Raw genomic sequence first — 26,313 nt, forward strand, 5'->3', positions numbered from 1 at the left:
CTTGTCACTCCCACCTCAAACCCAGTACTCTGCAAAAGTCCCAGCTTCTCCCATACCAGGTCTCTAGCGAGACACTTCTCTCACTTCTCCCCCTGACCACTTCCCACCTTCCTTCAGCTCAGCTGGATCATTTCTCAGGACAATGGCAGGTGCAGTCGTTCAAGAAAGGGCCAAGGGCACGGTGGGCCTCCGGGAGCAAAGCTGGGTTCTCCGCACTTAGCATTCACTCCCACACCACCTTCACTAGGTGCGCTCCAGCCACACCTCCCGCCTTCCAACGCTGTGTGCGGTGGCAGCCTCTCTGCCTTTTGACATACTGGCTTTCCCCTGGAAATGCCTGGAATGACCCTGGCAAACTTCTCCTCTAGCTCAACCTTCAAGAATCAGCTCACCTGCTACTTTGCATCTCCTCCCCACGACTCCTAAGACGCCCTCCTTAACACCCACCGCTTCCCCAGAATCCCACCCCTTCCCAGAATCCCATGCCCACCCAGATGTGTTCCCTGCCAGCGACGACACAGCTTCCTCCAGATAAAAATGACCTACTTGTCTTATGCCCCAGGTCCCTCGGCCCTGACAGCAGGGACCGTGTCATCTCTATTTCCAGTGTCAATTCCTGGAGCCTATCAGGTACTCAAAAAAAAAAAAATGTTAGTTCCTTGAATGAAAAAATTAAGGAGACAACCTAAAAGCGTCCCCATGTGCCCTAACTCGCCCCCTCCCCGGTTCGGCCGCCCTCGGCTACCTCAGGTCTCCTGCTCTATCGACTGTCCTGTGGGGCCACATGAGTCTCGGCAGAACATTAAAAGTTAAACCCGGCCCTGCACCTGCAGGCGCGGGGACCACAGGTTAGAAGGTGGTCGTCGGGCACGCTGTTATCGTCTTAAGTTATCATCAGCCCTGGGAACACTTCCACCCACGCCCCGCAGGTCCAGGGTCCTCAAGTTGGAGAAACCTAGCCCTGAGATCCGGTCGGAGAGGGAGCCTCAGGGTGGGCGGCACGGGGGCCCGGGGTCTCGCGGGGCTAAGGACACTGGGAACCACGGCTCCCCCCAGGAAGATGCCCCGGGCCTGGGGGCTTCTGAGGAGGCTGCTGGAAGCAAGTCCCAAGGGAACCTCGAGAGTTTCCGGAACCAACAGTTCTCAGGGCCCACTAGCGGCCGGGGTTCTCAGGGGGTCTCGGAGTCCAGAGAAAATCTTGGAGTTTCGGGGTTCGCGGGCCTGGAGGGGCAGGGGGGCAGGGCGGATCCTGAGGGGGTCTCGGGGGCAGGGGCTCCAGGGGAAGAGCTGAGAGGGAGTCCTGGGGTGGCCCCGGGGCCGGAGCTTATCCTGAGGATCTTGGGGTCCCCAGGGTCTCCGGATGCAGGGACCGCGGGCCCGCCCCGCCCCCTCACCTGCGGCGCCTCTAAGACGCTGGTCCCAGCTCGCGCTCCCACCTCTTCTCTTCCGCAGCCGGCTACGCCTCCGGGGTCTCTCGGCGGCCGCGCGCCCCAGACGCTGGGCGGGGCAAGGGGATGGTTCTCGGGGAGGGGACTGCGCAGGCACGCGAGCGAGAGCCAGAGCCGGGGCCGGAGCCCGAGCGGACGCCACGCCGCCTCCAGGCGCCCCTCCGCGTTAGCCGGCAGCGGCGCCGCCGCAAACCCTTCCTCCGCGCGCCCGCCCCCGCCGCGTGAACGTTCCGTGCCGAAACCAACGGCCCCGCCGTCCCCGGAGGCCCCGCCCCGGGGAAGGGCGGAGCCAGGACGCGCGCCCCGCCCCGCCGCCAGAGCCGCTGGCACCGCCCACCTGGGTGACCACGGTCCCGCCCACCGGTGAGGCCACGCCCCCCGGGGGGTCTCCAGCGCAGGCGCGGTCGAGTGTGCCGGGGAGGGCTTGTGCGGGAGAGCGCTTGGTCCCAGAGTCGGCGTCCCAGCCCTACCTGGCCCGGCGAGCCGCGCGTCCAGTTTCCTCGTTTGCAGAATGGGGGCGGGAGCACTTTGCAGGGACGTGGCGAGCATCAAGTGCGATCGGAAGCGCTCCTTTGCAGCTGCATCCTGCACCACACTTAGGCACAGCTTCTGTCCCCAACCCAAGACGGACCTAGACCTGAGGCTGGTCTCCGTCCCCCAACAGACTCCTGCCCGCTTAAATTGGCCAGTCACCAGCCCTACCTTCTTTCTTTTTCAGAGTGCTTGTCACTCTCCGAAATTAGGTGCGCTTCTGTCTGGCTCCCACTTCCCATGAGAGCCGGTACCTTGTCCGTCTTGTCCACTGGGGGTTCCCAGAAGCCAGCACGGCGCTGGGCACACCATGGCCGCCCACATGTTTGTGCGTGCGTGAGTGTCTTCCCCGCGCTCTTCCCTCATCAAGAAATACTCTTCCCCGAGGCTGAGAATTTCTACTAAAAATACAAGAAATACTCTTTCCCAGCTTAGGTTCGATCCAGCGAGGCCCCCTGACTCCTCGCGCATCCCTGTCCCAGGTGCCGCGTCCGTAAAGGGTGTGATCCTAGCACCTACCTTGGGGATATTGCGAGGACTAAGTGAGATTGTGCGTGGGTGGGCTGGGCACGGGCCCCCTAGCTATCTTATTACTCCTCGTTTGTCTGCCACTTAAGTCTTTCTCTTACCTAAACAAGACCCAATCCACTTCCTCTTCCCAGCCTGCCTTGCCCAACCTGGAGTCAATTATTACTTCCTCTCTCCTTGGCGCCTTTTTCTCCCGCCTGATTTTAAAGTTGGCTGTTAATATCTCCCCCTACCCTAGCCCTCTAGGAAGCACTCATTTTGTGACAGAAGGTAGTGTTGTGTTAGCGGCCTGTGAAATTTTAGGGGGGGCCAGAGCCCAGAAAACAGTGGGAGCAGTGACTCTGGGATGAAGAGGGCAGCCCCTGGGTGCTCTGTATGTGGGGTCAGGCACTCCCTGAGCACTTTGCATGCGTTCCTTCGTGGTGTTCCTGGAACAACCCTATGAGGAAGGCGTCTTCATTGTTATTCCAATTTAACAAGGGGAAGCTCAGGCCCAAGAGGTTGTGTAGTTCCATGCCTCAGCCCACACATGTAACCACCACTGGGTACAGCTCCCCAACCCCTGGAGGTGCCACTTAAATGCAAAAAAAGGCCGGTGGCTCACGCCTGTAATCTCAGCACTTTGGGAGGCCGAGGCGGGTGGATCACTTGAAGTCAGGAGTTCCAGACCAGCGTGGGCAACATGGCAAAACTTCATCTCTACTAAACATACAAAAATTAGCCGGGCGTGGTGGCGGACACCTGTAATCCCAGCTGAGGCAGGAGAATCACTTGAACCCGGGCGGCAGAGGCAGCAGTGAGCTGAGATCATGCCACTTCACTCCAGCCTGGGCAACAGAGCAAGACTCTGTCTCAAAAAAAATTTTTTTTAATGCAAAAAATATATAATTCAGTTCATGAACACCTGCTCCTGTGCTGGGTGCTGAAGCCCTAGACCTGTGGGAGATGTGGCCCCTTCCCTCAAGGAGCTCCCAGGCCCCAGCAAGGATTTTGATTAACAGGACCTTATGGGCTGGGTGCTGCCGAGGTCAGTCAGACCCAAGACTCTGCGCAGGGCATCCTCTGAGGGGTGGTGGGACCAAAGCAATCATAACCTCCAGCCACGTTCAGCACCATCTGAGATAGGCTGGGGGCCTCAGCCCCTCCACCCAAAAACTCAGCCAGTCAGCCTTACAAGAGCAAGGACAGCAGGAAGGATGCCTCAGAAACGAGGGCTCCCCTCTTCCCCACATCTGAGAGAGACACAGCTTTTTCTCAGGTTGCGGAAAGTTACTGAGAGACACTGTCCCCTGGGCACCTTGACCACTCTGAGTAGGTAAGGGGGCAGATATGGCAGGTTGGCAAGAGGTCGGCGTGGTGCTAATGTGTGGGTGTGACACATCAGTGGGCACTGCGGAGTGTCCATGTCTGTCCCAGCCTCCACACAGCCGGTGTGAGCACAACTCACACTAATGAAGATGTGTGTGCACAGCAAGCCTTGTCACCAGGAGCCCAGTGACCAGACCCAGTCCATTTCTTTCCTTTTTAAAAGTTTTCAAATTATAATATATTTTTTAAATTTTTAATTAATTATTTTTCATGGAGACAGAGTCTCACCATGGTACCTAGGCTGGTCTTCAACTCTTGGGCTCAAGTGATCCTCCCACCTCAGCCTCCCAAAGTGCTGGGATTATAGGCATGAGCCACCACGTCCAGCCCAGACTCAATCTATTTGTGTATTGAGGGTACCTTGAGGGGCGTTGGTGCATTTGGAATGTACATACCTGTGGGGGGGCATATACACTACTGTGAATTGAGCACCTACTGTGTGCCAGGCACTATTCCAAGCTCTTCATAGGCATACCTTTCCTCACTGTCGCTGCCACCCTGCGCGGTAGGTGTTATTAATCTTCTTTAACAGACCAAAAAGCAGACTCAGAGGCTTTAGAGCAACTAGTCCAAGCTGGTAAGTGGGCATCTGCTTGGAATTGCTGCCAGGGTCTGTCTGGCTGCAGAAGGAGCTTTGCACTGTCAGAAAAGAGAGAGCCAACAGATTCACAGGCAGGGTCCCTGGTGGGATGCTCTCAAGAATGGACAGAAAGGACAACAGAGACCACCTAACAGTCCTCCCATCCTGGAGAGGAAGTTGTTGCTTTATTCGCTGGACAAACCCACATCATAACACATATATGCCCTGCACCGGTGTACAAGAACACACCCCACAGAGATAACACGCACCATGCAATATACACCCTCACACCATGTGTGTCATTACACATACATGCTGCAAACACACTCATGGTAAAGGAGCTAATTAAGCCTTTTAGAGCCTCCCCACATGCCACCCATGCCCATGTCTATTTCCTATAGAAACTCTCCTGCTGCTCCCTGCCTCTGGGCAGGCTGGCAGGAGGGGCTGCGATGCCATCGCTGAGCAGCAGGCGGGGTGTGTATGGCAGGCAGGGGAAGGGAAGAGGGGAGCCTGCACCTTGGAAAAGTCTCTCTGGCCCTCCTTCTCCATCCGCTCGTCTCCCTTTCCTCAGACCCCGCCCGTGCCCCAGCTCAGGCCCCCTTACTGCTGGCCTGGAAGTTTTGCAACAGGCTGCTCTGAGGTCTCCACTCACCAGTCCATGTCACCTGCCCCCAAGACACGCCATGTCCGGGAGGACTGGCAGGAGCACTGAACAATATCTACTGGACCACTGTGTAAGGAGGCAAGGACATAGCGGGAAAACCAGCCCTGCCCTCATGGAGCTGACAACATGGTGTGCCAGGCCCCTATTGACTCCAGTGAGAATGGCACCGTGTCCAAGAGGCCGAAGAAGAGACCCAGAGCCAGTGAATGAGACATGGGGTTTATTGAGGACTTAGATATAAAAGTGATCCAGTGGCAGTGGGCTGGACAGGAGAAACACTATCATTTGTAAAAAGCGTGCAATTTATATAGCAATTTTTATGGAGCCCCCTCCACCTAGCAACCTCCATTTAAGCCACAACAAAGGGCCTGGATCCCCTGTACGACCTGCATTCCAAGGGACCAACAGGCCAGGGGTTCAGATCTCTTCATAGATAAGAAGTGAACCTCCTAGTTGGCCACTCCCAGATTCCTTAGCTCAGGACTCCAAACACATATTCTTCTTAGACCAGGGTACGCTTAAGTTACTGCTGTCAGGTCCATCTGCCACTCACAGCGTAGTGAGTGGGGAAATGGACAATGAACCCGGGTGTCAGGGCGTGATGAGGCTATGAAGGCAAATGAAGTTGTGTAAGGGACAGATGTTGCTACAAAATTTAAAGGGCAAGACATAGACTGAAGAAATTTGCAAAATATATGTCGGACCAAGGACCCAATCTAGAATATAACAAGAACACTCACAGTTCAATAAGAAGGGGCCAGGCGCGGTGGCCCAAGCCTGTATTCCCAGCACTTTGGGAGGCCGAGGTGGGAGGATTGCTTGAAGCCGGGAGTTTGAGACCAGCCTGGGCAACATAGTGAGACCCCTGTCTCAACTAAAAAAATGTTAAAAATTAGCCAGACATGGCCGGGCGCAGTGACGCATGCCTGTAATCCCAGGACTTTGGGAGGCCAAGGCGGGTGGATCACCAGGTCAGGAGATCGAGACCATTCTGGCTAACACAGTGAAACCCCGTCTCTACTAAAAAAAATACAAAAAATTAGCTGGGCGTGGTGGTGGGCACCTGTAGTCCCAGCTGCTCAGGAGGCTGAGGCAGGAGAATGGCATGAACCTGGGTGGCGGAGGTTGCAGTGAGCCGAGATTGCACCACTGCACTCCAGCCTGGGCTACAGAGAGAGACTCCATGTCAAAAAAAAAAAAAAAAAAAAAAAAATTAGCCAGACATGATGGTGCACCTCTGTAGTCCCAGCTACTTGGGAAGCTGAGAAAGCAGGAGTGCTTGAGTGAAGGACTTGGGAGGTTTCAGTGAGCTATGATTGTGCCACTGTGCTGCAGCCTAGGTGACAGAGTGAGACCCTGTCTCTAAAACAATAAATAAGAAGGTCAACAACTCAATCTTAAAAATCTGTGTAAGGCTGGGCACAGTGGCTCACACCTATAATCCCAGCATTTTGGGAGGCCAAGGCTGGCAAATTGCTTGAACCCAGGAGTTCAAGACCAACCTCAGCAACATGACGAAACTGTGTCTCTACAAAAAATATAAAAATTAGCTGCGTGTGGTGGTGCACGCCTGTGGTCCCAGCTACTCGGGAGTCTGAGATGGAAGGATCACTTGAGCCCGGGAGGCAGAGGTTGCAGTGAGCCGAGATCGCGCCACTTCACTCCAGCCTGCGGGACAGGGCGAGACCCTGTCTCAAAAAAATAAAAAAAATAAAAAAACACTGGGCAAAAGATTTGAACACATACTTCCCCAAAGATATATGGATGACAAATAAGTACCTGAAAGCATGCTCAACTTTATTACTCATTAGGAAAATGCACATCAAAAACACAATGTGATACCACTATACACCTACCAAAATGGCTAGAATAAAAAAGAGATGACGCCAATTGCAATTGCTGGTGAGAATGCAGAGAAACTGGACCATCCATACATTGCAGGTGAGAGTGTAAAGTGGTACAGTCACTCTGGAAAATAGTTTGGCAGTTTCTTTTAAAAGTAATTTGCGCCAGGCGCGGTGGCTCATGCCTGTAATCCCAGCACTTTGGGAGGCCGAGGTGGGCGGATCACAAGGTTGGGAGATGGAGACCATCCTGGCTAACATGGTGAAACCCCGTCTCTACTAAAAATACAAAAAATTAGCCGGGCGTGGTGGCGGGCGCCTGTAGTCCCAGCTACTCAGGAGGCTGAAGCAGGAGAATGGTGTGAACCCGGGAGGCAGAGCTTGCAGTGAGCTGAGATCGCGCCACTGCACTCCAGCCTGGGTGACAGAGCAAGACTCCGTCTCAAAAAAACACAAAAAACATAAAAGTAATTTACACTTACCAAAACATCCAGCAATTGTGCTCTTGGGTATTTATCCCACAGAAATGAAAACTATATTGATATAATAGCCAAAAACGGGAAACAACCCAAATGTCCTTCAGTGGGTGAATGGTTAAACAAACTGTGGCACATTTATATTGTGGAATACTACTCAGCAATAAGTAGGAGGCCGGGCACAGTGGCTCACACCTGTAATCCCAGCACTTTGAGAGGCTGAGGGGGGAAGATTGCCTAAGGCCAGGAGTTCAAGACCAGCTAGGGCAACATGTTGAGACCCTGTTGCTACAAAAAATACAAAAAGAACACACTTTTTTTTTTTCTTTTTTTTTTGAGACAGTATCTCGCTCTGTCACCCAGGCTGGAGTGCAGTGGCGTGATCTCGGCTCACTGCATCCTCCACCTCCCAGCTTCAAGTGATTCTCCTGCCTCAGCCTCCCAAATAGCTGGGATTACGGGCGCCCGCCACCACGCCCAGCTAATTTTTGTATTTTTAGTAGAGATAGGGTTTCATGATGTCGCCCAGGCTGATCTTGAGCTCCTGTCCTCAGGTGGTCCACCTGCCTCAGCCTTCCAAAGTGCTGGGATTACAGGCATGAGTCACCACATACGGCCAGAATGTACTATTGATATATGCAATCATTTGAATGGATCACAAGGAAATTATGCTGCATGAAGAAAAGGCAATCTTTTAAAGTTACATAAACTCCATGATTCATTTCTAGAACCGTTTCTATTTTATTTTTATTTTCATTTTTAATTTTGTTTTTATCATCCAGCCCAAAATGTCATATAGAACAGTTTTTAAATGACAACATTGTCAAGATGGAGAACAGATTAGTGATTGCCAGAGTTTGGGGCTGGGGAAGTGGTGCGTGTGGCTGTGCAGGGGTGCAGGAGCCTTGTGGACACGAAGCAGTTCTGTATCTTGATTGTGTTGATGGTAACCCAAAGCTACATATTTGATAAAATTACATAGAACTACACACACACACACACACACACACACACACACACACACACAAGCACTTGTGGCTGGTGGAAGCTGAATAAGCTCTGTGTATCGTACCAATTTGAATTTCCTGGTTTTTGGCATAACTATGTTGTAGCTATATGAGGCATTAACACAGGGAGCGGCTGGGTAAAGGTGCCCAGGACTTCCCTGTACATTTCTTTTTTACAACTTCCTGTGAATCATTCCAAAATAAAAAGGTTTCCTATAAAAAATGTACAAACACTTTGGAAAACAGTTTGGCAGTTTCTTTAAAAATTCATCATACCCCGCGGCCAGGCGCTGTGGCTCACACCTGTAATCCCAGCACTTTAAGAGGGTGAGGCGGGCGAATCACCTGAGGTCAGGAGTTCGAGACCAGCCTGGCCAACACGGTGACACCTGTCTCTACTAAAAATACAAAAACTAGCCGAGTGTAGTGGTGCACACCTGTAATCCCAGCTACTCAGGAGGCTGAGGCAGGAGAATTGCTTGAACTCGGGAGGCGGAGGTTGCAGTGAGCCAAGACCGTGCTACTGTAATCCAGCCTGGGAAACAGAGTGAGACTCTGTCTCCGAAAAAAAAAGAGGCTGAGGTGGGCAGATTATTTGAGGCCAGGAGTTTGAGACCAGCCTGGCCAACATGGCGAAACCTCGTCTCTACTAAAAATACAAAAAATTAGCTGGGCGTGGTGGGGCTTGGGAGGCTGAGGCATGAGAATTGCTTGAACCTGGGAGGCAGAGGTTGCAATGAGCCAAGATCGCGTTGCAGCCTGAGACTGCCTCAAAAAATATATATATTTTCATCATACCCCCATGATATGACTCAGCCATTCCACTCTCCAGTATTTACCCAAGAGAAGTGAAAGCAGATGTCCACAGAGAGACCTGCACGTGAGTGCTCACAGCAGCTTTATGTGCGATAGCCCCGCACTGGAAACAAAACAGGTCAATGATGGATCCACACATTGTAGAATATCCACACAGTGGGATACTTCTCAGCAAGGAAAAGGAGCAAAGTGTTGATACACGCAGCAGGATGATGAATCTCAAAATAGTTATGCTGAGTGAAGGAGGCCAGACACAAAAGAGAACATACCATGTGGTTCCATTTATATAAAAATTATAGAAACTGCAAACTAATCTTTAGTGATGGAAAGAAGATCAGGCTGGGTGCGGTGACTCACGCCTGTAATCCCAGCACTTTGGGAGGTTGAGGTGGGCAGATCACTTGAGGTCAGGAGTTTGAGACCAGCCTGGTCAACATGATGAAACCCTGTCTCTACTAAAAATACAAAAAATAGCCTGGTATGGTGGCTTATGCCTGTAATCCCAGGTACTCAAGAGGCTGAGGCAGGAGAATCACTTGAACCTGGGAGGTGGAGGTTGCAGTGAGCCAAGATTGTGCCATTACACTCCAGCCTGGGCAACACAGTGAGACTGTCTCAAAAAAAAAAAAAAAAAAAAAAAGGATCACTGCAGTACAGGGTGGGCAGAGGTGGGACGGAGGGATTACCAAGAAGCCCAAGGAAGTTTCTGAGGGAGATGGATGTTATCACCATCGCAGTGGAGCTTTCACAGGTGTATACATTTGTTAAAACTCATCAGGCCGGGCGCAGTGGCTCACGCCTGTAATCCCAGCACTTTGGGAGTCCGAGGTGGGCGGATCACAAATTCAGGACTTCAAGACCAGCCTGGCCAATATGGTGAAACCTCATCTCTACTAAAAATACAAAAATTAGCCAGTCATGGTGGCGGGCGCCTGTGGTCTCAGCTACTCAGGATGCTGAGGCAGGAGAATCCCTTGAACCCGGGAGGCGGAGGTTGCAGTGAGCTGAGATCGTGCCACTGCACTCTAGCCTGGGCGACAGAGAGAGACTCCCTCTCAAACAAAACAAAACAAACAAACAAACAAAAAGACTCATCAGATATGTTCTAAATAGGTGCATCTTATTATATACATCAGTGATGCCCCAATAAAGTGGGAAAATCAAGCTGGGTGAGTTGACAGAGGGTGATGAGGAACAGGTGCCCTTTTATTTAGGGTGCCAATTCTGTCCAAGATTCTGCTCTGACAATTCCTCGGGGATTTCCGTTCTTCTGACCGCATGGACGGCTCCCAGGTTTCCTAAGCCTGGGGCTCCAGGCTCCGTTGGATCAAACTGAATGGCATCCCTTGTGATTGGCCTGAACTCAGAAGAAATTACCCATTTGGGAGCAGCCTTCCCAAGCATCTGACCCTTTTTGCACAGATGAGATCGGGGGAGCCCAGAAAGGTTACCTCCTTGCCCCAGATCACACAGCACACCTAGGGTGAGTAGCTAACCCATGAGCCATGGCTGGAGTGGGAGGAAGGTGAAGCCGCCTCTGTGTAGAAGTAGGAAGCTCAGCTGTTAAGTCCCTGCCATCCCGGCCATGGCAGATGAGTCCTACAGACTTGGAGAGCTGATTGGAAGCTGGCAAGGGCTTGTCCTACCCCCTCGGAATCCAAACTTACTGCCTCTCCCCTGGTGCTGCCTAGGAGGGGCCTGGGATCCACATTCTGCAAGGACCCATCCAAAGAGCAGGAGCTGTTTTGTCTGCAGAAGTGTGGGTGGAGGGCCGGGTGTGGTGGCTCACACCTGTAATCCCAGCACTTTGGGAGGCCGAGGCAGGCGGATTACCCAAGGTCAGCAGTTCAAGGCCAGCCTGGCCAACATGGTGAAACCCTGTCTCTACTAAAAATACAAAAATTAGCCTGGGCGTGGTGGTGGGTGCCTGTAGTCCCAGCTACTCGAAAGGCTGAGGCAGGAGAATCACTTGAACCCGGGAGGCGGAGGTTGCAGTGAGCTGAGATGGCACCACTGCACTCCAGCCTGGGTGACAAGAGCGAGACACTGTCTCAAAAAAATATATAAATAAATAAATATATATATATGTATATTGCTCCTTAAAGTGGATACCTCATTCCTTCCGTGAACATGGAGCACAAAACACGTGTCCAATAAATAACGACGTGAGTGACTATTAGGATGACCAAACTCTTTCCCCTCCTTGCTGTGTGCTGGGTGGGGTGGGGTTCACAAAAATGGATCCAACCTTTACCAGCCCTCCAGTAGCTCAGTCTAGACGCTGCAGAGACACTCACCAGCCAGAACATGGGGGCTGTAATGTAGCGGGGAGCAAGGATACCAGTCGACACGCACTTTTCCACTTCACCCTCACCCCCACCATGTGTGGTCCCCATTTACAAATGAGGAAATGGAGGCTGCAGGAGGTGGCGTAGCTCCTCCAGAAGCACTTGCTGAAAGGTCACCTGGCTGAAAGGTTAAGTCAGACCCCTCTGACTTCAGAGTGACTGCACTTTACTGCCTCGGCAGCCTCTCCCAACAGTCTCTTTGGGGACAGAAGGGGGAGGAATTAATACTCTCTGGGGAGGCCGGGTGTGGTGGCTCACGCCTCTAATCCCAGCACTTTGGGAGGGTGAGGCGGGCGGATCACAAGGTCAGGAGATCGAGACCATCCTGGCTAACGCAGTGAAACCCCACCTCTACTAAAAATACAAAAAATTAGCCAGGCATGGTGGCACGCGCCTGTAGTCCCAGCTACTTGGGAGGCTGAGGCAGGAGAATCACTTGAACCCGGGAGGCGGAGGTTGCTGTGAGCCAAGATTGTGCCACTGCACTCCAGCCTTGTCGACAGAGCGAGACTCCTTCTCAAAAAAAAAAAACAACAACAAAAAAAAACTGCAGACTGGGTGGTTTGGAAACAACAGAAATTTCTCTCTCACAGGTCTGGAAGCTGGACATCTGAGATCGGGGTGCCTGCATGGTGGGGCTCTGACGAGGACCACCTTCTGTGTCACACGCTGCAGCTTTCTCACTGTATCCTCACATGTGGAAAGAGGGCTCCACCCTCACGCCTCATCTCCTTCCAAAGGCCCCACCTCAGATCCCATCACAGCGAGTGTTAGGGTTTCAACCCATGAGTGTCGAGGGACACAAACATTCATTGCTTAACGGTGGCCCTGGGGTAAGTGTCTGGTCCACCTGGGGCACCCGCCAGCCTGCCTGGGCTGTTGTATTTGTAGCGCTTGGGTAGCATCCACTCTGTAACGAACCCTGCTCTGACAAACCACATCTTCCTTCAGCAACAGGAAGACGGACTGTGATTTTGTCTTGCACACCCAATGGGGAAGCAGTCTTTCTGCCTGGCTCAGAAGAGAGAGTTGAAGCTTTTGAATGGAGATCCTAGACTGGGACAGCCCCTTCATCCCCCAGGCTGATCTGGTGCCCCCTCCCGGGCGACCGGCAGCCTCAGCCCAGAAGGGACAGCTTCTTTCGCTGTGCCTCATTCACCTTCCTCTGGTCTTCCTGCTGGAGTGGGAGTGCACTGAACCCTGGGGCAGGGGGGCTGGGCAGCTCTTCTCTTTTGCTAGCCAGGTGTGCGTGGCCTCGGAAATTCACCATTTCCACCAGCCCATGTTACAGATGAGAAGACTGGGACTAGGGGCTTAGAGGGTAAGGGAGGGTCAACCAACTTGTTTTTTGTTTGTTTGTTTGTTTTTTGAGGCAGAGTTTTGTTCTTGTCGCCCAGGCTGGAGTGCAATGGCATGATCTCGGCTCACTGCAAAATCTGCCTCCCGGGTTCAAGATATTCTCCTGCCTCAGCTTCCCGAGTAGCTAGGATTACAGGCATGCGCCACCATGCCCGGCTAATTTTGTATTTTTAGTAGAGACAGGGTGTCACCATGTTGGTCAGGCTGGTCTTATACTGCTTACCTCAGGTGATCTGCCCACCTCGGGCTCCCAAAGTGCTGGGATTGCAGGCATGAGCCACCGCGCCCAGCCTGTTTGTTTTTTGAGACAGTATCTCGCTGTGTTGCCCAGGCTGGAGTGCAATGGCACGATCATAGCTCACTGCAGCCCTGCCTTCCTGGCCTCAAGCGATTCTCCCACTTCAGCCTCCTGAGTCCCTGGGACTACAGGCATGTGCCACTGCCTGGCAACTCACATGCCGTAGCCTTGACTGAAAATTAGTCCCCTGCTCCCACCCACCCTGTAGAGAAACAATTCAAGTGCTCAGTTTGACATTGATTCATTCATTCACCTTCTCACTCATTCATTCTGTAAGTGGTTACTGAACTAGAACTCATCAGAAGATTTTATTAAGGGTTTTCCTGCAGTTGGAAGGACAAGCCCTGTTTCACCATCCCTGAAGTCAGGATGTGACAACCACCGCTGCAGGGCCCGGGGCAAGGCCAGAGAGGAGAATGCTGCTGCCCAGGGGTGGTGCTGGGCTCAGTCCTGGAGCTTGCTGGAATACACCTCAGCCCTGTCCAGTGGCGGCCCCCGGTTCACGGACGTGTAGGAAGACTCCGAGGCCCCCAGTGACTTGGGAACAGCCTCCTGAGTGATTTGAGAGTCGTGAGTCATTTCCCCATCAGAACTCCCCATGTCCCTGTCCAAGGGGATAGAAAGACCCAGGATTAGGGGAACAGAGGAAACCCAAATGCCTTTAGCTGCTTGGGGACCTTCATACTCAGACATAGCTTTCACAGATACCGTCTTCGTAGACATGAATTCAATCAACCCATCTTTCTGGAGTGCTGACCCTGCGCCAGGCCCTGGGAATAAGGAAGAGGTCCACCTTTTGGAACAATGTGAACAACTTACGGGTCTTATTGGGAGCTGGACAATTTGAGGCCATGGTCCCATGTTCCCAAAGAGCTAAGGTTGCAGGGGGAGACTGACTGCAACAGTGACCACGCAGCATGGACAAGCACAGGTGGGAGCTGCAGGAAGGCTTTCTGGAGGAGGCAACAGCTCATGTGGCCCTAAAGAAGGTGTGTGGGCTGGGCGCAGTGGCTCACATCTGTTACCCCAGCACTTTGGGAGGCCAAGGCAGGTGGATCACCTGAGGTCAGGAGTTCGAGACCAGCCTGGCCAACATGGTGAAGTCTTGTCTCTACTAAAAATACAAAAAAATTAGCTGGACGTGGTGATGGTCATCTGTAATCCCAACTACTCAGGAGGCTGAGGCAGGAGAATTGCTTGAACCTGGGAGGCGGAGGTTGCCGTGAGCCGAGATCGCACCATTGCACTCCAGCCTGGGCAACAAGGGCGAAACTCCGTCTCAAAAAAAAAAAAAAAAAAAAGAGTGTGGGGGAAGAGAAAGGCATTCAAGTGTGGGGTCAGTCAGCACATGGTGGGTGTGAGGCAGGAAGGGCTGAGGAGTATCTGGAGTGATAGTACAGATCGCAGTTTGGTGAAGCTGGAGCCGGAACAGAATGGGGATAGCAGGGGGAATACATGGAAAAGCTGGGGCTGAATTCAGATAACGGGGTCTTCCATGCCAGATCAGGGCACTGTCCAAAAGGAAGGAGGAACATTGCCATGTTCTGACTGCTCCCGGGTGCAGCCAGGCAGAGTTTCTGGGAGGCTGATATCATCTATTTTGTTTTTGTTCACTTAAATGTCAGAGTCATTTGTCATTAAATGGTAAAGGTAACACAGCCTGGGACCAGAACCCAGAGTTGGGGGCCTACAACCTGGGACTCGGGACTCCACGGACACCTCTGATTTGTGTCAGCATTGGATGAGGACTCGAGGTCTCCCGGGGGGTGTACCAGGGTTAGCAGGGCTGGGGGTGTGGAAGACAGGTGAGCCCACGGTCCACCAACCTGATTCGCAAGTTCTCAGCCTCCTTCCTCACTCGATCTCCACCCACCCCACCTATATTTTCCTGCCTGGCTAGTTTCCATGGATCCACTTAATTATACCTACTCCAAGAAACTTTCCTATCTGCTCCACCCCTACCCACACTGGGACCTCTCTCAGTCTTCAAAGTCCCCTGGGCCTCCGTGCCTCCCTGCCTCTCACTGAGGAGCACTCTGCTGATGAGAGTTTGCTCACGCTGACCCTTCCTCCAGGAAGGCCACCCTGATGCTCCAGGCAGCACCCCTCCGCCCTCCTCTGGATTCCCACGGCACCTTGGTTTGTCCCCTGCCTGGTCTTCCCAGGGGCTAGTGGGCTGTGGGCTCACCTGTCTTCCCACCCACAGCCCTGCTAAACCCGGTACACCCCTCAGGAGACCTCAAGTCCTCATCCAAAGGTGACACAAATCAGAGGTGTCAGTGGAGTCCCGAGTCCCAGGTTCTAGGCCCCCAACTCTGGGTTCTGGTCCCAGGCTGTGTTGCCTTGGGCCACTCTGACCTCCTCTGGGCCTCAGTTTCCCCCTCTGTACTGCAAGTAGGTGTATTATAATGACAACGAAAGCAAATACTTTTTGAGTTCCCAGGCATTGCTCTAGAGACTCTATAGAGATTATTCCACTTAATCTTCACAACTCCATGAGATGACTAATATTTATTATTTCCATTTTCCAGATGGGGAGACTGAGAACATAAGGATAGCAAGCCATACCTAAGGTTGCATAACTCTTAAGTGTCAGAGCTAAGATCGGAATCGGCCGTCCGCCCACAAGCCCAGGTGCTGAGTCCCACCCTTCCCAGCTGAGCAACTTGACTTTGATGGTCCTCCCGCTTTGAAATCCCAGGACTCTGCTCCCTCTTCACCAGACCCCACCCACGGGGCACAGGGTAGCTTCCTTGCCTTCCGGGCCGTTCCCTGCCTCGGAGGACCCCGCTGCTGAGTCCCTGTGAGCCAAATGTGTCTGGCATGTCCCTGGGGTCCACGCCTCCCGGCTGGCAGGTACTTACACGAGGCTGAGGACAATGGCGCCAGCAAAACCCACAAGTAGAAAGAAGGGCAGGGAGCCCAGGATGGAAGTGATGACGATCATGCCTCCGCTCCGCCGGCCTGGCCACGTGTCAATCGTCGAGTATGGGGTGACTGTGGTGGGATGCAGCCTAGTTACTCCCCAGACACCACGCCACCCTCAGCCTTCTCCCAGGAGGCGGCAGGTGTCTCCCCCGCCCTGGCTGCCGGGGATCCAGGGATGACCCTGGGACCCAGTGCGGCGACTTCTCTCAGGTTTTAGGCACAATTACCTTGTTTTCCCCACATTCCACTTCCCAACTTTCTTTTGTGTGTTTCTGGCTACTTCCTCTTTTAACTCTTTCTTCTCTCTTTTTTTTTTTTTTTTGCATTATTTTATGTTATTGTTTTTGAGACAGAGTCTCGCTCTGTCACCCAGGCATGAGTGCAGTGGCGCCATCCTGGCTCACTGCAGCCTCAAACTCCCAGGCTCAAGCAATCCTCCCACCCCAGCCTCCCAAGCAGCCGGGACTACAGGTGCACACCACCACGCCCAGCTAATTTGTTGTACTTTTTTTTTGTAGAGATGGGGTTTCACCATGTTGCCCAGTCTGGTTTTGAACTCTTGGGCTCAAGCAATCCTCCCACCTCAGCCTCTCAACATGTTGAGATTACAGGTGTGAGCCACCAGGGCACCCAGCCTTTGCATAATTTTAAATAATAAACTGACTCAAATCTTCTGATGAGATACGGATTATAAACAAAGATGAGGCAAAGGGCCCTGGTCTGACAGGGCCAGGTGGACAGTGGCTGTCACTCTTCTGGGGCTGGCCTCACCCTTTAGAACGATGTGAACAGATGATTTATAGGTCCTACTGCAGCCAGCCACTTGCAGCTACTGTTCCAGGTAGGTCCCCTGGAGACCCCCATCCTGCAGATCACTCACTGCCCTCAGGGAGCCTGAGTCCCCAGCCAAGGACATGCAGAATCCAGGCTCAAGCTGGGCCGGACTTGTCCTGAGGTGCATGCTGTCCCCCAGATGGGCCCCGTGTTCCTCCCGCAAGATAACTGGGCCTTGTGCTTCTGCCTGGGTTCCCCAAAGGAACCCTGCTGCGGAGGCCCATCAAAAATTCTTCTTCCCTCTTCTCAGATGAGGAAACCGAGGTCCATAATGGCTCACACGGCAGTGAGGGGCAGAGGCTGGGCTTGGGCTCAGGACTCTTAGTCCCAAGGGTTCCAAGGCTGTTTCAGGGAAACCACACTGCATGGGAATGCCACAGGACGGGTGGCAGGGAGTGAGGATGGGAGGAGCCACCCCAGCCACACACACTGCCACTCTCACACACCACACACCACACATACCAACTGACACACACTGCCACACTCTCACACACCAGACACCACACATACCAACTGACACACACTGCCACACTCTCACACACCAGACACCACACATACCAACTGACACACACTGCCACACTCTCACACACCACACATACCAACTCACATACACTGCCACACTCTCACACACCACACATACCAACTCACACACAGAGTCACACTCAGACACCACACACCAACTCAAACTCTTACACACACACACTGCCACACTCTAACACACCACACACCACACATACCAGCTCACACACACACTCTCACACTCACACACCACACACATCACACAACTCAAACACACACACACACACCTGCCACACTCTCACACCACACACCACACACGCCCCACACATACAATACACACTCTCACATACACCACACACACACCACATACACTCTCACACACCACATACTACACATATATCACACACCACACACCACACACACCAACTCACACACTCACACACATACCACACGCCACACACACCAACTCACACACTCACCACACACCACACATATCACACACACCAACTCACACACACACACCACATACCACACACGCCACACACCACACACAACTCACACACACACACCATGTACCACACATGACACACACCAAATCACACGCACACTCACACACATACTATGTACCACACACACCATGCACCACACATGGTCTCACACACACACCACACACCACACACATACCACACACCAGACACATACCACATACCACACACACACCACATACTACATACCACACACACCAACTCACACCACACACCAACTCACACACACCACACACACCAACTCACACCACACACCAACTCACACACACCACACACACCAACTCACACCACACACCAACTCACACACACCACACACACCACATACCACACACACACCACATACTACATACCACACGCACCACACACCACACACCAACTTGCACCACACACCAACTCACACTCACACACCACATACCACACACATCACGTACCACATACCACACACACCATGTACCACGTACCACACACATTCCACACACCACACACATACCACATACACACCACACACACCATACACTCACATACACCACACACATCATAGACCATCACACTCCCACACTTTCACACTGACACACACGCTACAGACACCACACATATGCTCATACATAAATACCGCACACCACACACACACACACCACCCACACATATACCACACATATCACACACCACACACATTCTCAAACTCACACACCACACACTCTCCCACACATGCCACACCCCACACACACACCACACACACGTACACCACCCACACCAAACATTCTCACACACACCACACGTACTCTCACACTAACCACACACACCACACACACCCTCATATTCACACACACACCCCCACCACACACCACATACACCACCCACACCACAAACTCTCACACACACCACAATACTCTCACACTAACCACACACCCCCTCATATTCACACACACACCCCCACCACACACCACATACACCAGCAGTCCCCAACCTTTTTGGCACCAGGGATCGGTTTTGTGGAAGACAGGTTTTCTGCAGACGGGAGTGGGCTGGGGGTGGTTTCGGGATGATTCAAGCACATTACAGTTACTGTGCACCTGATTTCTATTATTATTACGTTGCCATATATAATAAAATGATTGTACAACTCATCATCATGTAGAATCAGTGGGAGCCCTGAGCTTGTTTTCCTGCAACTAGACGGTCCCATCTGGGGTGATGGGAGAGAGTGACACATCATCACACATGAGATTCTCGTGAGGAGCATGCAACCTAATCCCTGGCATGCGCAGTTCACAACAGGGTTCACGCTCCTGTGATACTCGAATGCCACTGCTGATCTGACAGGAGGCGGAGCTCAGGCAGTGAGCGGCTGCAAATGCAGACGAAGTTTCACTCGCCCACTGCTCACCTCCTGCTGTGCGGTCCCATTCCTAACAGGCCATGGACTGGTACTGGTCCATGGCCCGGGGGTTGGGGACCCCGATATACACCACACACTGTCACACTCATCCACACCACACTCCTCACATACTTTCCACAAACCACATACCACACACATTCTCACACTCACACACCACTCACACACATACGCAACACCATAAACTACATACACATTATACAGATACCACACACCACACACAACACAAACACACATAGACGTACCACAACAGGCACAGGCACTCACATACACACAAGGCTTTCTACCACCCACTCGTGTGTGACCTCAGGCAACCTTTCGGAGCCCCCCACACCCCTGGGGGTGCACACAGGCACAACAGGAGGCTCTGCAGGTGAAATGCACAGCCCCCTGACACTCATCCTGCTAGACAGCCTCGTCTTGGGGGCCAAGATGTGGCGGGAGGGGGTCTTAAGTTAGGGTGTCACTTGCCCAAAATTACCATCAAAGACCCTGGCGTGGCCCCTGCCATTCAGCAGACTCGACTCTGTATATGAACTTTGGGTCTCTGCTGAGCAAGGAACAGGGCAGGATCCTGGCGTTCCACCCTCAGGAAAGCCGTCCAGGTGCTAAGGAGTAGGCGTGCAGGGAGGGAGAGCAGTTCCTTGCTGCCTTTGCCATCTTAGTTTTAGGCCTTGGAGACATCTTACCTGGCCATAGGGTGCTTGTTGCTATGAGGATTTAGCAAAGGGGCTAGTTAGGACCTAAATGCCGGGTCAGCTCCACGTGCCTTTGAGGCCAACCCACTGTAAGGACTGGAGAGACGGAGGAACGGGCCGGCTTTGATCCACTTACACCCATCCCCAGCCCAAATGCCACCAAGGCTTCCACCTTGATCTGTTCCCACACCTGGCCCTCAAGGATGGAAAGGAGGAAGGAGGAAGTTCCAGGTTCAACGACTTCTTTTTTTTTTTTGAGACGGAGTCTCACTCTGTCACCAGGCTGGAGTGCTGTGGCGTGATCTCGGCTCACTGCAACCTCTGACTCCCTGGTTCAAGCGATTCTCTTGCCTCAGCCACCCGAGTAGCTGGGATTACAGGCACGTGCCACCACGCCCAGCTAATTTTTTTTTTTTTTTTTTTTTGAGACGGAGTCTCACTCTGTCGCCCAGGCTGGAGCGCAGTGCCGCGATCTTGGCTCACTGCAAGCTCCACCTCCCGGGTTCACACTATTCTCCCGCCTTAGCCTCCCGAGTAGCTGGGACTACAAGCACCCCCACCACGCCTGGCTACTTTTGTTTTTGTATTTTTAGTAGAGACAGGGTTTCACTGTGTCAGCCAGGATGGTCTCGATCTCCTGACCTCGTGATCCACCTGCCTCAGCCTCCCAAAGGCTGGGATTACAGATGTGAGCCACCACGACTGGCCTGGCTCAACGGCTTTAAGGAGCATTTTACTCATCACTGCCTGGGCTGGGAGGCTTTCACAGGGACAGATGAGCCTTGGTTCTCACCACCATGCCTGGCTCTGCCTTCTCGGGTCCCCTTGAGCATCACCCCCACCACTGCCCACCACTTACGCTGGTTGGTGCGGATGGGGTCCGACCACAGGGTCTGGTCCTCTACCAAGCCCGTGGACATATTGACCAGGACATACTTGAACCTGGAAGGAGACGGAGCCAGGGTGACTTTTATGCTTCCTGTGAGCCCCAGCCACAGGGAGGTGGTGGGGGGACGTAGGATGGCCTAGGGGTGGGAGACGGTAGCGGGGGTCCTTCCAGGAGATGGAAATGTAGATGGCTACTGAGTGGGCTCTGGGCAACAGGACAGTGCTGAGCTTGGCCAATAGGACCCCCTGGACCCTTCCCCGGATTAGCTGCCGCCTCCTGCATCCATGAAGCCTTCAGAATTAGAAGCCGCTCTTCTAGGCACTCCCTCTTAGAGCTCCCCTCCATTTCTTTCCTCCATGTAACACACGTGGTATAGTTGCTGAGCACTAATGCATCTGTCTTCCCTGCACTTCTGCCTTCCGTTACTCCAAGCCTGCTCCTGGGCATCACAAAGAAAACTTCAAAAGAAAAAGGCTGAGGCTGGGCATGGTGGCTCACGCCTGTAATCCCAACAGTTTGGGAAGCTGAGGCGGGCAGATCACCTGAGGTCAGGAGTTCGAGACCAGCCTGGCCAACATGGCAAAACCCCATCTCTACTAAAAATACAAAAATTGGCCAGGTGCGGTGGCTGACGCCTGTAATCCCAGCACTTTGGGAGGCTGAGGCAGGCGGATCACGAGGTCAGGAGATCGAGACCACCCTGGCTGACACGGTGAATCCCCGTCTCCACTAAAAATACAAAAACAAAAGTAGCTAGGCATGGTGGGGGCGCCTGTAGTCCCAGCTACTCAGGAGGCTGAGGCAGGAGAATGGCGTGAACCCAGGAGGTGGAGCTTGCAGTGAGCCGAGATGGCGCCACTGCACTCCAGCCTGGGCTACAGAGCGAGACTCCGTCTCAAAAAAAAAAAAAAATAAACAAAGAAAAAAGAAAAAAACTGAGGGTGGGTGCGGTGGCTCATGCCTGTAATCCCAACACTTTGAGGGGCCGAGGCCGGAGGATCCCTTGGAGACAGAGGGTGCGGTGAGCTGAGATTGCATCACTACCCTCTAGCCTGGACACAGAACAAGACCCTGTCTCTAAAAAAAAAAAAAAAAGAAAAGAAAAAGAAGGAAAGAAAGAAAAAAACTGGAATAATATCCGTCACAAACCCTGCTGCCCTTCTACAGGAGGTATATTTTAAGTGCAGAATCCCTGCAACAAGTGTTACTAATCACAAAAGAAGACTGGGCAATGCAGTACAAAATAGCCACAGCCTACTTAAGGTCTCATACACAGTCAGTTTAAAATGATGGACGTTCTGATGACAAAGACATCTACGGCCTGTACCTTAACACGCAAATAAAAATTAAGATCCTTAAAATCTCATCCAGGCCAGGCACGGTGGCTCATGCCTGTAAGCCCAGCACTTTGGGAGGCTGAGGGGGGCAGATGACCTGAGGTTGGGAGTTCGAGACCATCCTGACCAACATGGAGAAACCCTGTCTCTACCAAAAATACAAAATTAGCCAGGCGTGGTGATGCGTGCCTGTAGTTCCAGCTACTCAGGAGGCTGAGGCAGGAGAATCGCTTGAACCCGGGAGGCAGAGGTTGTGGTGAGCTGAGATTGCACCACTGCACTCCAGCCTGGGCAACAAGAGCGAAACTCCGTCTCAAAAAAAAAAGCAGAAGTTGAGGCTGCGGATGGCAAGGCTTTGGTAGGGTTTCTGTTCGTGCTGGGCCCCAGCTTTCCACTGCGTGACCTTCCCTCTCTGGTGCAGTGTCCTTTCCTGTAAGACGAAGGGGTTTGGGTGGGTGACTTCCACACATGTTGATGGGCCAGGACCAGCTGCATAATTTGTGGGGCCCAGAGCAAAATGAAAATGTAGGCTCTTGTTCTACAATTAAGAGTTTCAAGATGGGCCGGGCGTGGCGGCTCACGCCCATAACACAACACTATGGAGGAGGCCAAGGCAGGCAGATCATTTGAGGTCAGGAGTTCGAGACCAACTTGACCAACATGGTGAAAACCCATCTGTACTAAAAATTAGCCAGGCGTGGTGGTGTGCACCTATAATCTCGGCTACTCAGGAGGCTGAGGCAGGAGAATCGCTTGAACCTGGGAGGTGGAGGTTGCAGTGAGCTGAGATGGTGTCACTGTACTCCAGCCTGGGAAGTGGCGAGACTCCGTCTCAAAAAATAAATAAATAAATAAAATGAAGAATTTCAAGACGGTAGTTGCAGAGCATCAATCCAAGAGGGGCCCCTTCTGAACTTGAGGCTCAGCGTGGCCTGCCTGGAACCTGGGATGTTCTCAGCATATAAGGTCTCAAGAAATGTGGCTGCTCCCACTTTGCCCCTGCTCTCCCTCGTCAGGACTGGGGAACTGCCGCGGCTCTCCTGTAGTGGTTTGTTTACACCCACCTGTACTCCGTGGCTGCCGACAGGGGTGGGTTACAGAGGCCCTGGAAGTTGGGATCCCACAGGCAGGTCCTGTTGGCACCCACCCTGACCAGGTATGCATTCAGGATCTGTGAGGCCTGGGACACATCCCCAATGGCATCCAGGCTGGGCAGGTCACTGCAGGGTATCAGGTCAAAGGCCACGGCCTTGTAGGGACCTGTCCTCCCACCCTCTGTTTGTAGGAACGTTGAGCCCAGTGGGATCTTGGTGCTGTCTTGCACTGAGGCATTCCTGGAAACGGCTGCAGAGGCAGTGCAGGGAGTGAGGCTTCCGGGCACTCCGGCTCAGCGGCACTCACTCAGTTATTCATCAAATGCTCGATCACCCTTTCTGCCCCCGCCCTGTGCTGGGCACTGGGGTCACAGGCATTGGGCAAACTTAGTCTCTGCCCTCTCAGTGCAATGTGGGAGATGGATAAGGATCACCTCCCTGCTTTGGGCGCTGTGTCTGACTCTCGCCTTCTCTTGTGACATTCCTGCAACCCCCCCCACCCCGATCCCAACAGACCTTTGTCACTTCATTGCTGAAAGCCCTGGATTCTCTCTTGTGTAAAATGGGAAAGGAAGGTCATCTGTCCAAGGGGAATAACGTGGAGGCAGGACCCAGCTCTCCTCCTTACTAGATGGGTCGCCTTGGACAACTCACTCTACCTCTCCAGACCCTATTCTTCTATGAAATGGGAGAGAAATTCCCTACAGTGCCCGGAGATCAGGCACTTTAGTTTATAGTCAATAAACATGTGCTGAAAGAAGAAAATGATGGCCCTGAATGAGCTGTTGTAAATGACTGGCTGCTAGAAATGTAAGAGTTGATGTTGGCTTGTCTCAGAAGCTCAGGATCCCCTCCAGGGAAGGGGTCGGGGCTGGGCCAGAGCAGCAGGTCCGAATGCGTGGTTTTGCCTCAAAACCACCAATCTTGAGCCACCTTTCGGAGCCTCAGGAAGGACCTTGCGCTTGGGGACTAGAGAGATCAGGATTCACTCTCCCGCTCTGGGAGCTCCAGGGAGGTTATTCCACCTCTCTGAGCCTCGCTTCCCTGCTCCGTAATGGGGATTGGTAATAGCTACCTTACAAGCTGCTTGTAGATATTAGCTCTGTGGTGTGCAAAGTGCCTGGTATGGTGTAGGTGCTCAGTGACTGGTGGTGTTATTACTTCCCTCACTAACTAGATGTCCCTGCAGGGCAAGGACAGGTCTGTGGCTGCAGCACCCAGCCAAAGGCTGGCCCGGAGTGGAGGCCAGGGCATGCTGATAAAGAGCATGGGTAGTTTAATGAGATGACTACAGGCATGGAGGGTTCCTCTATCTGCCTCCTTCCCTCCTCCCTGCAGACAGGTCAGAGCTCTTTTTGGAGTAGCCAGAGGGAAGCAGGACCCTTACCTGAGTCGACCAGGACGTACAGGTAGACCTCGTGGGTGCCAGTGAGGGCCTCTGAGCTGTCAAACATGCAGAGAGGCTTTTCCAAGGCCACAGTGGTAAGTGTGGGGTTGTTGGTGGCGAAGGTCACACTGGCCAGTTGGGGCTGCAGTTTCACAGCTGGAGGAGGCAGTGAGGATGGGAACTGACCCCTGGCAGAACTGTCCACACCAACTCTGCTAGCAGTTACTGAGCACCTTCTGTGTGCCAGGCTCTGGGCTTCACCCTCCCTGGGGCCACCGCATAAGCTGTCTCAGACACTGCCCCATGCCCAGTCATCCTGCTCAGAAATGGAGCAGTCAGCCAAACTGCTGCCTTCTCTCCCTGCTGCAGACACTCAGTTGCCAAGAATTCCATTGCCCCTCGTAAGCATCTCTCCATGCCGTCGGCCCAGGGCCCAGCCCTCCTCCATCCCACCTTCCTCACCTGGGCCCTAGTAACAACACCCTCCCCCCACATGCAAATCTGACTGCCTCATTCTCCTGCTATGCCGTTCCATGGTCCCCCAGCGCCCCCTGACGAAGTCCAGCCTCTCTGGAAAGGCAGTGAGGCCCTGAAATTCTGTGCTTTGCTTTGTTGGGTCTCCAGCCTCACCCCTTCCCCCACAGGCTCCCCTCACCCCACGCTCCAGCTGGTCCCATGGACTGGCAATTCCCAGACAGTCCAGTGCTGCCTCCCACCTCCATGAACTTGCCCACGCTGCTTCCTCGGCCGAAATATCTCTCTATCTGCCCCCGTCCAGGCGTCACCGTGGGGCTGGGGTTAGTCCCTTCTCTGCCCTCCCGCAGCCCCCCTGCATGTTGGTCTCTTGCAACACACATCGCAGGGTTGCAGCCATCCATGAGCCCTCGGATTCCTACCAGAAGATGCACGTAAACGTTGGCTATCACTATTATTCATAATGGTAATATCTGGGTCCCCAGCGCCAGGAATCAGGGTCCAGGCGGCGGGAGCCCCAGGACACAGCTGCCGGCTCTCTCTGGGCTTAGCCCCCTCCTGCCCTTCCCCGCCTACCGGAGCTGAACCGCAGGCAGCCGAGGGCCAGCAGGGCCCAGAGCGGAGGCATCGCCCGGGAGGAGCCGCCAGAGCGCGGGGCGGGCGGTCCAGCGGGCGGGCGCGGGCATCTGACCTCTCCCCGCCAGCGCACCTGCCAGCCCTGGGCCCACTGCGCGCCCCGCCCCCGCCCGGGCCGGCCAATCCGCGGCCTCCTCGCGCGCTATTTGCATACCCTGCCCGGGCTTCCCCGACCCGTGCGCGGTGCCCCAGGGCGCAATCCCACCGGGCAGGACCTTCCCGAGCCCGCATCAAGGCGCCTACTGTGTGCCCAGGCCAGGGCAGCCCTTCCACAGCGTCTCTCACCAATGAGACCTTGAGGGCAAG

The 26,313-nt window shown here is 53.4% G+C and overlaps 2 protein-coding genes across 15 annotated transcripts in view; both read right to left on the reverse strand.

Moving 5' to 3' along the window:
* Window positions 1-1,728, reverse strand: part of FAM118A (family with sequence similarity 118 member A) — a 30,580-nt gene extending 28,852 nt beyond the window's left edge. For 3 of the 13 annotated variants that reach the window (XR_010116989.1, XM_063622942.1, XM_063622941.1), the window contains exon 1: window positions 1,395-1,699. The gene's annotated coding sequence lies outside the window, so the exon portion shown is untranslated. Of the gene's footprint in view, window positions 1-1,394 lie in introns of all 13 variants that reach the window. The other 10 variants (XR_008652686.2, XM_063622939.1, XR_010116988.1 and 7 more) reach the window with 8 other exon arrangements.
* An 11,831-nt stretch (window positions 1,729-13,559) lies between these two features.
* On the reverse strand, window positions 13,560-26,101 carry UPK3A (uroplakin 3A). 2 transcript variants are annotated; one of them, XM_055254137.2, is made up of 6 exons: window positions 25,948-26,101; window positions 24,898-25,053; window positions 23,481-23,760; window positions 21,050-21,132; window positions 16,135-16,267; window positions 13,560-13,874 (listed from the first exon to the last, which is right to left on the reverse strand). In XM_055254137.2, exons 1-6 carry the CDS (start codon window positions 25,997-25,999, stop codon window positions 13,715-13,717), a joined length of 864 nt encoding a protein of 287 aa, XP_055110112.2. In that variant the 5' UTR covers window positions 26,000-26,101; the 3' UTR covers window positions 13,560-13,714. The 2 variants fall into 2 exon arrangements, with proteins under 2 accessions (XP_055110112.2, XP_055110113.2); XM_055254138.2 differs by lacking the exons at window positions 21,050-21,132; window positions 23,481-23,760 and having other exon boundaries at window positions 25,948-26,064.
* Between the last annotated feature and the right edge of the window lie 212 nt (window positions 26,102-26,313).

The sequence above is a fragment of the Symphalangus syndactylus genome, chromosome 18 (genome assembly GCF_028878055.3).
Source record: "Symphalangus syndactylus isolate Jambi chromosome 18, NHGRI_mSymSyn1-v2.1_pri, whole genome shotgun sequence".
In the NCBI taxonomy this organism is placed as follows: domain Eukaryota; kingdom Metazoa; phylum Chordata; class Mammalia; order Primates; family Hylobatidae; genus Symphalangus; species Symphalangus syndactylus.